The 12,500-nt window shown below is 34.5% G+C and overlaps 1 protein-coding gene across 2 annotated transcripts in view; it reads right to left on the bottom strand.

Moving 5' to 3' along the window:
- The window catches only part of LOC109071564 (endoplasmic reticulum junction formation protein lunapark-A-like), a 12,496-nt gene extending 3,995 nt beyond the window's left edge, over positions 1–8,501 (bottom strand). Inside the window, exons 1-10 of one of the 2 annotated variants that reach the window (XM_042730739.1) lie at positions 8,349–8,501; positions 7,023–7,120; positions 6,101–6,142; positions 4,655–4,842; positions 4,446–4,504; positions 4,287–4,327; positions 3,494–3,577; positions 3,352–3,403; positions 2,735–2,920; positions 1,157–1,262 (exon numbers count right to left, since the gene is read on the bottom strand). In XM_042730739.1, the coding sequence (XP_042586673.1) occupies positions 1,157–1,262; positions 2,735–2,920; positions 3,352–3,403; positions 3,494–3,577; positions 4,287–4,327; positions 4,446–4,504; positions 4,655–4,842; positions 6,101–6,142; positions 7,023–7,049 (785 nt within the window). In that variant the 5' untranslated portion in view covers positions 7,050–7,120; positions 8,349–8,501. Of the gene's footprint in view, positions 1–1,156; positions 1,263–2,734; positions 2,921–3,351; positions 3,404–3,493; positions 3,578–4,286; positions 4,328–4,445; positions 4,505–4,654; positions 4,843–6,100; positions 6,143–7,022; positions 7,121–7,718; positions 7,738–8,348 lie in introns of those variants that run through there. The other variant, XM_042730740.1, reaches the window with a different exon arrangement.
- Between the last annotated feature and the right edge of the window lie 3,999 nt (positions 8,502–12,500).

Genomic DNA, 12,500 nt, shown 5'->3' with positions numbered 1-12,500 from the left:
TCAAGCCTGCATTTATTTGATCAAAAATACAGAAAAAAACAGTAATATTGTGAAATATTATTACAACTTAAAATAATAGTTTTCTATTTGAATATACTTTAAAAAAAATAATTTATTCCTGTGACGCAAAGCTGAATTTTCAGCATCATTACTCCAGCCTTCAGTGTCACATGTAACATCCAGTCTATCACATGATCATTTAGAAAACATTCTAATATTCTGATTTATTATGAGTGTTGGAAACAGTTCTGCTGTCTAATATATTTGATGAATAAAAGGTTAAAAAGAACTGCATTTATTCAAAATAAAAGAAAATTCTAATAATATATTTTCTTTACTATCACTTTTTTATCAATTTAGCACATCCTTGCTGAATAAAAGTATTGATTTATTTAAAAAAAAAGAAAGAAAAAAATTACTGACCCCAAATTACTGACCAGTAGTTTATATTATTATTACAAAATATTTATATTTTAAAAACATAGCTTCTTCTTTTTTTTTTTTTTTATTCATCAAAGTATCCTAAAAAAGTATCACATGTTCTGAAAAAATATTAAGCAGCAGAACTGTTTCCAACTTTGATAATGAATCATCATATTAGAATGATTTCTAAAGGATCATGTGATAATGAGCCTAAAAATTACGCTTTGCATCACAGAAATAAATGATAATTTAAAGTATAATAAATTTAAAAACAATTATTTTAAATTGTAATAATATATCACAATATTATATTTTTGTTCTGTATTTTTGATCAAATAAATGCAGGCTTGATGAGCAGAAGAAACTTCTTTAAAAAACATTAAAAATAGTAATGTTTCCAAACTTTTGACCTGTACTGTGTGTGTGTGTGTGTATATATATATATATATATAATAAACCCTGATAAGAAAAGCAAGGCCTGAGAAACAAAGTTTTACTTGCAAATGTATCTTATTACAGAAGCTGAAATGCATACTGATTTTTAAGGCTTTCTTATCAATTTATTTTTTATTTTTTTATTCAATATGTAATACAGCCAAGCTGATATTTATTCTCTGGGTTTGGCTGAACTGAAGTTGTATTATATGTGATCTTTCTTTTTCAGAAATCACATCACACCTTGATTTTGCTCAGTGTAGAGATATAAATCATGATTTCAAGACAGACCATTCACCTGTTCTGAGGTCCATCACCAACTAGGTACTCAATGACCCTGTCCATGGCACCTCGCTCTCTGGGGAGGACGGGTCTGGCCAGCGGAGGACCTGGAGGGTGCATTCCTGCAAACAGTGTCAGCACACTCTGCAGACGTGTGCACACGTCAGTGCGCTCCTCAGACGTGTGACTGTATCTGTGGCTCAGTGCTGCATGGCCGATGATGAATGATAAGGGCGACAGCTTTTAATAACGACACTGATATGGAGCTCCCTCCTCATGCCCGCTGTGATCCACACTCATAATTAATATAATTTAACATCAAGAGCGATCATAGCGAGAAGACTGGTCATTTCTGCCAGACTTGGCATAGTCAGGAATCCCTGCTGCTTACTCATTTACCAGCATATGGAGACGCCGCAGTGGACCAAGGTGCTTTTCACTTCCAATTTCTTCCTAAAAGTGTTTGCTTGAATGGGACCCAGAACAGTTTACACACAGCAAAACTTGCACGACTAACACAGCAGGGTCTGTGTCACCTGTCAGTCACTGCTAGCAGATGTTTGCAGTCGACTGCGTGGGCATAAATAAAATAGCACTATCCATCCAAAAGACAAAGTTAAAACAGACTGTGACTGCTCCTGTGTTAAGCATTAGTTTTGCACTATTATAACATTTATATATGCTAGGCATTTTAATTTATTTCATTTCATGGTCATTTTCATTCTACAACTTTCGGTTAGTTGCCAAATTTTTGACTGAAGTTTTTCATGTAATACTTAAATTTGTAGATTTCAGATGCAAAAGCCTCTAAGCGCCGTTTGAAACTTTCTTCTAATATTAGGATTTAAATCAGGCTCCTATGTGTAGGTTCAGTAATTTCACTTTAATGGCAATTAATATGCATTTTTAATTACCATTGAAGTGAAATAACCAAACATAATACAGGAGCCTGAAAAAAAAATACTAATTTTAGAAGAAAATTTCAGATGGCATTTAGAAAAAACTTTTGATAAAACAGACTGCAGTGGCTCTAGTGTTTTTGTAGTATTATTTATATACAATATCATTATATTACCAATCACTTTTACATTTTCAGCTTTAATTTTAAATTATGTATTAGTCATTTTCTTATGTTTTTATAGATTATTCTTTTTTTTTCTTCCTTCTCCAGTTTTAGTAATTTAAGTTCCTCAACTTAATATCAGTAAGTTGCCCAGGCAACAATTTCAGCCTTATTTTTTAATTATCATTTTTAAAACATTTTAAAGACGTTTTAATAGTCTTAATTTTAATAAACAACAACAGACTCCAATATCTTCTTGTCTGTTTATTTCTGACCCAATTCTGATTGCAACATGTGCCCTGATAGTTTTACTGTGATTTTTGGCAAATCTAGCAGGTCAATCAGCTACAAAAGAAAATGCACATGCATGCAAAAAACTAAATATTGGCATCAGTACGCTCATACGCCTCTGATTTTAGGTGTAAGGTCAGGACTATGTCTGGTCAGTTTTGTCCGTGATGAAAAACCATTAACAGCCCTTCTATGACACGAAAAGCCAATCAGATGTTTAGTGAGGGACATGAGACGCACCCATCGCTGGGCCAGGCGTGACAGCCGGGGTTCCAGGCCTCCGGATCAGACCATGTGGGGTTGATGTAGACAGGCCTTTTTCAGGTGGCCCTCCCGGGGCAGAAAGTGGAGTGGGGGGGGCCGAGAGGGCAGGAGCGGGTGGAGGACGTCCAGTAGGACGAGGGGTCACATGCCGCTGACGCAGCTCTGAGAAGGAAATGACACGATTCTGACAGTGAAATACGAAACCTGATAACCCCACAGCCCCACCTGGGGTGATCTAGAGACTGGAAAAATTACTCAACACAGAAACCTGCCGTTTCAGAGTCGACTCTGATGTTGCTGGCTTTTCTTTCATCAGCAGGAAATATTTATCTATTTATTCACTTTTTAATGCCATGCCAGCATCAAGGCTACATATCTGAATGAATTAAAAGGTTCTAAAAGACATTTCAAAAATTCTAAAATGTATTCTGGTGATACATTTTTAAACTTCATCAGCAGGAAAGAACACGTATTAAAAGATGCTACAACAAGTTGTTGCATTCCGATGAAAATCTGGGAAATAAATTCCTAAGAATGACATGAACATGGGTCAGCTGTGAGTTGATGAGAGGGGAACAGATTCGATTGCTCACCTTGGCCTTGTCTTGGAGTCGCAGGTGGACCAGTGGGTTGAGCCTCTATCTCTTCAGAGAAAACCAAACAAACAAAAAACATTAATATTTGCACATAAATTAATGGAGTCATTTGTAGATTTAAATATAATAAGGTACTTACAAGCTTTTTCTTAGAGTCTGGGTCGAACCGTTCCAGAATCAGCTTGGCATTTTTGTAGGTTTCGGTTTCCATTACCTGCTCAAGCTGTTTGAGAAAACATTACAATCACATAATCACAATTACATTAAAAAGTGATACCAACTGACTGGCATTAAAAACTGAAGACACGTGTTTTTATGAATTTAAAAGAATCTTCCCAATTAATAAAAAATAATCTGTCCAAGTCAAATGAAGGAACTAAACCTGCTGCTTATATTTGAGCTTAAAAGCTGAAAGAAAGTCTTCTGTTTAGTTTTATTTTAAAACCCCATTTCGGGGAAAGAGCAAATAGTGCTAATTATTTAACTTTAATGAATAGAATAATTACAAGCCCTACTGCGATAATGGGGAGTGTGAAAATCCATCAGCTGTAATTATTGAAAGTTATTAGACATGACAGTGGATGACAAGCAATTTCTCTCAGATTTATTTCCTCCCCCTCACTAAACACTATTCATTTAAAGACAAGTCGTTAGCCAAGCACTTTACCAAGTAAAGTCTCTTTGCCAATTACCCGCCGTCTTCATTGATTTCAGATTATTTATTAGGAGCAGAAATTATCTCTTTCTCTCACTGACAGCAGAGGGCCACAATATTGTTGACGTTGGGAGCTCACGGACTGCGTGGAATTACAAACTCGCTCGAATTAAAAGATCCTAACATATAAGAGAGAGCGCCTGAAAACAGACAGAAAAAATAGACTACACAACAGGAAGTGACATTCAAAGACAAGACACTGCTACGGATTACTCACTATTTTCTTTTTCTCTGCTCTCAGCTCTTCTAATTTTTCATCTAAGATGCAAAAAATAAAAAGAACAGGAAAATGGATGCGTAGAAACGATTAATAGCACTGGCTCATCATAACAGACTGACCTCATAATGAAACCAAACGTAAAATCAAGTTTCTTACTGTTTCTCTCGGTTCGTCTGTTGTATAAAATAATCAGCAGTTTCCTCAGCAGCCAAACTCTGCAAACAGGAAAAGAAACTCATTTATAAAGCGATCATGATCATTTGGATATTCATGCATTGCGTATCAAAAGATTTCAAGTAACTTCAAATTCATACAATTTACCGTCAGTCTTCTAACAGTTCAAAAACTGAACTTAAAGTACTCACAACAGAGGAAATATCAAGAATGGTGATGCCACTATTAATTTTCCTATCATCTGCTCTGGGATGTACCACGCGTAGACGACTGTACAGGCGATCAAGTACAGCAGGACTGAGTACAGCAGCAGTCTGTAAACCCATAACTTCAGCTGCTTATGGTTCTTCTCTCTGTATTCCTCAAGGGCCTGGATATCCTGAGGGAGAAAAAAAAAAACACCACAAAAAACCACAAAACCACAAAAAATAGAGATCCACACAAAAACAACAATAAAAAAACAGAATAAAACAAAATTAAATAAAATTATCTACCAAGATTACAACAAAAATAACACATTATGTCTTTAAAATTGTACCTAGCATTGAATACTAAGCCAAAAGTTCAAATATGTTTCAGAAAAATGGCAATTAATAAAACTGTGTGTATCAGTAGAACATTCAGGGGTATGTTTTCAGCAGGATCGGGTCAAATAAAAGCATGCATGACGGTCTAAGCACACCAAATTAAAGTAAAACTTTAAAATATCCTGCAGCACACAGAAAGTATGAAAGGAAAAGTTGTTTTGTCTAAACTCAAATCAAATCCCCATGACCTAAATACCTAAGGCAGGACTTGAGAGACAGGCTCTAATCAGTATCCGCAAAAAATGTAATTTAACTGTGTACTGGTCTAATCTCGTCAAGATACGAATCAGGTCAAACGTGTTTAAATCACATTTTGAAGTCACAATTAGAAGTCTTTGGTTCTGAACAGTAAATATACAACAGAGTTATTTGCACAGTTATCAAGTTCGAAGATATGGCAACTGAACGGAGCTCTCTCAGTGAGGTAGTGCTGTACAACCCCATCCTAAAATATCTGATGACTGTTACACAGCGCCTTACTGCAGCAGACATGTGTGTCTGTCTGTAACCTCAGGTTATTCTGAGTCACAACTGAACCTAAAATAAATAGATAGGTTAATAAATAAGTGCTGTCAAACAATTAATTGTGATTAATCTCATCCAAAATAAGTTTTTGTTTACATAATATGTGTACTGTGCATATTTATTATGTATATATTTATGCATGTATATATATATTTAAGAAAAATGTGTTCTGTTTATATATATATATATATATATATATATATATACATGAGATATAAATTATATGAATATAAATATATGTAACTAAATACATGTAAATATTTTCTAAATATATGCTGTATGTGTGTGTATTTATATATACATAATAAATATGCACAGTACACACACATATATTATGTAAACAAAAACTTGTATTTTGGATGCGATTAATCACAATAAATCGTTTGACAGAACTAAGATAAATAAATAAAAATAATACACCACTTCAAATATTTCCATGGCCTTATTGCACAAGGACACCTTCGATGTCAGAAAAGTATAACAGACTGAATGTCATGAAATGGTTAAAAAAGTGCAGTTTTATACCTTATCAAGACCCTCCAAGACCTCTACAGTGGTTGGCTTTGCCTATGGATGGATACAGTACAGTTAGCAACAATAAAAGGAAGCTGGTAGGAGGAACAAATGCACAAAATTGTGAAGTTTCTCTATTTAGATGTCTACAGTACATAGCAGGGGTGGCGAACTCCACAGTCCTGCAGAGTTCAGCTCCAACCCTAATTAAAACTCCCCCACAGTAACCCCTCAGACCATGATTAACTTGTTCAGGTGTGTTTGATTGGGGCTGAAGCAAAACTATGACGTTCGCCATCCCTGGTATATAGCATGTTATATTAATATCAAATCACACTCTTAATTATGAAACTTTTGAAAGAATAGTTCACCCAAAAATTAGAATTTGCTGTAAATTTACTCATCATCATGCCATACGAGACTAGCATTACATCACTTGTTCACCAATGGTTCCTCTGCAGTGAATGGGTGCCGTCAGAGTGAGAGTCCAAACAGCGGTTAAAAAAAAAAATTCTTGTGAAAATCAAGCATCAAAACCAGTCCATAAAAGATATAATCAAACATGCAGCTTTTTCCTTCAAGACTACTTGGATTATTGTAATGTTTTTATCAGCTGTTTGGACTCTCGTTCTGACGGCACCCATTCACTGCAGAGCATCCATTGATGAGCAAGTGATGCAATGCTACATTTCTCCAAATCTGATGAAGAAACAAACTCACCTACATCTTGGACGCCCTTAGGGTGAGTAAACTTTCAGTTAATTTTAATTTTTGGGTGATCTATTCCTTTAATGCTTTGTAGCATTCAAGAAAGACAACAGCACACCATACGTCTGTGTGACATTTCTATCAAACCACTTTAAAATCAAACCGCAGATGTTAACATTAACATTGCATACGGCCCAAGTGTACATCCTACACGTTGCACACTTACCCTCCACCGAGACACCACAGCCCCCATCTTGCGAGGGCAGTCCTTCTCTCTAAGCCTGGGTCCTGTTACTCTGGTTACTCCACAGCAAAGCCAGACACCTGTTCATAATAAAGGCAACAGTTTCTTTCACAAAAAAAATCACAAAAAAAGATTATGATAGATGTTTTCCACTTAGGAAAACACATGGATTAGATCAGAATGGATTATAAAACCTAAGTAGGCTTTTATTCACAAAAAATTGGATGCTTAAGTCACATTTATTAAAAGTGTGCATGTCTTAAAACAAATCCTACTTGAGTTTTTCCTCAGAAGCAAATTAATTTTCTGATCCATTTGAGTTTTAGTGGATGAAGTTAGTTCTCAAGCTCACATAGGTGTCGATAATCACATTAACCTGCAGCATGACCCACTAATGTTTCAATTTTTTTTGTCTTAGTATATCTACTGCTTAGTCATTTCAACCCAAACAGACTTCTTTTTCGACAAATGCTTTGCTCGAAGAGTGTATTTGTGCAAGCTTACTTTACAATAAATACCACTCAAATGTACGCTTTGTTTTCTGTTGCAATGAATGACATTCAGGAATCATGGCATGCAATGCACGTGCAAACGCTTTCAGATCCCACTGTCTCTCACACATGCAGGGTCAGATGCATGAGATCAGTCACAGCAAATATCTCCACAGCTCACACAAACCTGGAGGCTCTGAGAAGTAACAAGACACTCCTCTATTTTAAAGTCCTCAAGAGCTCAGATAGTGGGCCCACACACACTTGTTTGAGAGTGTTTGAAGAGTGGAGAGTGGTGAGAAACACCGCTGGAAGCACCAATGAAACTCAGTTTTATTTATAACTTTATTCATCCTCGCCCTTCCAGCTTGGAATGAGGATTAATATCAAAAACAAAATCAAACTCTTATATTCCGGGAGAATTAATGTCGAGTGTGATTAAAACTATTACTTAAAAAAAAAAGTATTAGCGCGATATTCTTAAAACAATGATAATCAAGAAGACGTTAATGTATTAAAAAAATAAATAAACTTCACGAGTCACTATTCTCATTCTGTCAGCTAAAACATTGCGCTTTGTGTGTTTTAGCATAGCACAGATTATGTTTCCTTCATCTATAATATCAGGAAGACTTTAAGGTTCAATGCAGATCTAAAAAGCCTCACTTTGATAAAATGTAACCCGCTGCTGTCAGCTGATACAGACAAGACTAGACGACGTGTTGTGCTCTCTGTCACGCACGCTCTCTTATACAGCGTTATTGTGCAAAAACACGCCGAAAACCCACACAACAACAGATCACTGAGGATGCCTTACCCCTGGAATAAGATATTATCCAGAAGAGACCCGCGTTATTATTTCTGTACTTCCACAGCCTACGTCATCGAACTGCTCCCACAACCCCGCGCGGCACGGACCTCCTCCACTTCACCGCTCTGTCACGTGGTCGAGCACTTTCTCTCTCAAAGCGCGGGAAAATAGAACGAACCTCGCGCCGTGCTTCTGCAGAGTTTACGTCACGGCGGAAACAAATCATTTATTTCAAAAAAGTATATATATATGCTTGTATTGAGTGTTTTGGATTAAATAATACTATAATAGAAAATAGAAATTCTGCTGTTACTGTATTTGTAAACGTTACATTGTGTTATAAATGCTTATAGAAAATGTGCTAATAGAAATGTTGCATTCTCATTTCATACATGATTTATATTCTTAACAATGTTTATTTAAAATAATGACATTAAAATAATAGTAGCCTATAATCAATTTTAAAATATGAATGAATGAATGAATGAATGAATGAATGAATGAATGAATGAATGAATGAATGAATGTACAGTCAGTAACACGTTTTATGGTATGAATAGACCTTTATGCTATTGACAGTACCAGTAATTGTCTTTGTGCAATACATGACATGTTTATTCGGATTAAGGTAACATGACAGTACAATTTACATATGTATTATTCAGATTATTGTTTTAATGCATATTACTACAGTATATGTAAACTGGCAAAGACACACGACTCACAATTCATACAACTGTGTATGTGTTCACACAATGAAAACAGACACTGGGCAACTGTTCAGTAAGCCACTACTTTATGACTTATGTGGCTTATTTTGTATAGCAAACCTACTTTCTGGAGAAAAGTAGAACTTGAAAGGTCTGCATGAGATGGTGAAATGTACACTGAAAATATGTGATGAGCAGTTTGGTTATTTTTTTATGTAGCTAAAGAAAATTAGCATATACTAGGTTTGTCAGTTACATTAATTCCCATTCCAAAAAAAATAAAAAAAAATAAAAAAAAAAAAATATATATATATATATATATATATATATATATATATATATATATATATATATATATATATATATATATATATATAGATATATATATATATATATATATATAAGGCTTAAATGTGAATATATGATGGATGTCTATAGGGCATATTAAAGGCTATTTCAAAATCATTTTACCCTCAAATGTAGTTTTGCTGATGTAACTATATAAATATGCCTATTTAGGTTCAGTGTGGTTAAATATCAATTCAGAAATGTAATTTTTTTTAACAAATAAGGCACATTTTAAGGTTAACATATTTTTTTTAATGTACACAGTAAACAGTGGTAACCTGCCATTGTTTCATTAAGAAATTATTTCTCCCTAACACTTAAATTTAGTTTTGTTTTGTCGGTGTAACCTAATGTCATAATATTTTTAACTTAAAATGAATGAAGCACATTTTGAGTTTTGATGTAAAGTATTGAATGAAGCACATTCTAGGATATTATTTCAACAGGAATGTATGTTTTGCCATTAAAATAGAGGGTTAGAATGTGCATAACTTTACCACTGAACAATACTTTTATTACAGGGTTATTTGTTAATCCAATTAATTTTGTTTTGTGATGTTTAAGTAGTGCATGGTCTCTGTCATGCATTGATTTATTCATTTTTACAATATCCCATTATTTGTAATTAATTACAAATTACTATTATGTTTTGACCCCCATTTTCTCCTGCAAAGCAGACCTTCTCATTGGCATCTTATAGCAAACAGACAATTTAATATATTAAATTAAACTGGCCTGAAATATAACAAAAGCTATATTATCCCATTCAGCAGTTTGCAAAGTACTGATCTGAAATTTTATTTTAAAATAAAAAGTTAGATATCAGTGAGTATTTCACGAGACCATTTCAAGACTTCATGTTACAAAAGCACAGCACATATTTTGTGAGAAAACTGCCAATGCTTCTGATGATTGGTGCTCTCTCCTTGGAATCTGATAACTCTGAAATGGAGAGAGGATTGAAATCTAGCCCTAGCATGTTTGCTAGAACGACCATACTGCCTCAGCTGGAACAGTGAAGATCAGCACCATGGACAGCAACTGTACTTATAAATGTATAACTTTCACAACACAGTGTGAGTAGTTTAAATCCAGTGCACAGTGTATTTAGATGATGAGGAGCTTCAGCATGTATATGACTGTAAGGTAATAATGCATCTTGCAAGTTACTGGAAACAGTTGTACTATATGTTTCTATGTTGCTGGATCAGAAGTGAACATGATCTTAAAACAAGACATTGATTATTATGCCATAGTGAAGATATGGGGGTCAGGTGTAACCAAAAACTGTTTGGTTGTCAAAATTCTTAAGTAAATGTAGAGTAAAGGGTAAGCTAATTAATTTTCCTTTTTGGGTGAACTATTACTATAAGATATACTATTTTTTTGGCTTGTGTATTTGTACAAGCTTATCCTCTGGTAGTGGGGGTTGCTTATTGCACACCACTTGTCCCCACAATACATAAAATCTATAAAAGATACATTAAAGGCAGACTGAGTGCATGCATCTTTTTATAATGTCACTTTTCTTATGTCCATTTGTTTCTTAAATCATCACTGAGTAGTGTTTAATACTAAAATATGTAATTGTAAATGAGCTGCAGCATTTTCTTTAAGAGATTCTCTTCATTCAATATCATTCAATGTTTTAGCAAATTAAACACTGATAACAAATTAAACACACACACACACACACACACACACACACACACACACACACACACACACACACACACACACACACACACACACACACACACACAGTTTGTCCTTTTTTTAAAGATGCACACTTCAGAAGTATGCTGTATTGTATTGTTGTCTTGTATTGCCTATTGCTAAGTTCAAATATACAGTTTGCATTGTAGTTTTACTCAGCCTAATGCACTTTGTAATGCCTTCAAAAAAAGTTATTTATTTGCTGTGACTAATTAGAGCTGATTCAGACATCTCAGATTCAATATCAATATTTTCTCTAATAGGGTGTCTTTTTGTTTTCAGTATGAATATTGATTTAAATTGTGTGATATAAAGCATTTGGTCATTTCACTTTGAAGCAAAACTACATCTGCAAAAATTATCATGTATTGTAAATATTTGTGAGCTATGTGAGTATTTACATACATATTGACCACTGTCAATGGGAATCATCTAAAGCAAGAGAATGCACTCTCTGTTTCAGTAAGATGGAAACTAACAGCGAGACTGACAGACTGCTCATGAGTTAGCGCGCAAAGCTGCTGCTGCACTTGTGGTAGAGTAACAGCTGTCAAGAACATTACAGTGCAACAATATCTCTACGTGTTTAATATAATGAGGTGCCAGTATAGGGTACAATAATTATATTATTTCTTAGAAACAGATAAATCCGCGATAGTGTGATGTCATTTCAGCCAGGCAAAATTATTCACAAGTAGCCATTCAAGCCTCAGTGGCGCGCGCGTCTGCGAGATTTGCGCGCTACCGTTTGATCAGGGCTGCAAAGCTTCGTAAGCCTAAGTTCGTAAAAACGATCGTACGACTGATCTTGATATATATTGTTTCCCAAATGCATCGTAACTTAAGTAGCACTTGAAAATCATCGTAGATCTACGAGTGCTCTGGAGTAATCGTAAAGCCCTAAGTGCATCATAAGAAAACAGATTTATGCGGTCACCTGCAGAACAATCGGCAGATTACACCTTTAACTTGATTCAAGTGCAATGTGATTATAATATACGGATTTGATTGGACTTTAATGTGCACTTTATTGCTCTTTTTTTATTATTAATTTATAAATTAAATAATTAAAAGGGGTAGAAAAAAAATAGTAATACACATCTAAATTGAATGACTGAAAAAAAAAAGTATAAAAGAAGTAATGTAGGAAATATGCTTCAAAGACTGGGGGTGGGGGGGGGGGAAATCTGTCAGTGATTTGTGACAATGACGAAAACTAGCCATGTATTTGGACCCGGAAATAACGTCTCTCTCTTTCCATATAAAGTGTATTATATAGTATTATGTAAAGTATAATATTATACACTAATAATATAATATAATATAATATAATATAATATAATATAATATAATATAATATAATATAATAGTTATTATATCCGAG

This window comes from Cyprinus carpio, chromosome B9 (genome assembly GCF_018340385.1).
Source record: "Cyprinus carpio isolate SPL01 chromosome B9, ASM1834038v1, whole genome shotgun sequence".
Lineage (NCBI taxonomy): Eukaryota > Metazoa > Chordata > Actinopteri > Cypriniformes > Cyprinidae > Cyprinus > Cyprinus carpio.
This window is presented reverse-complemented; position numbering and strand designations above follow the sequence as displayed.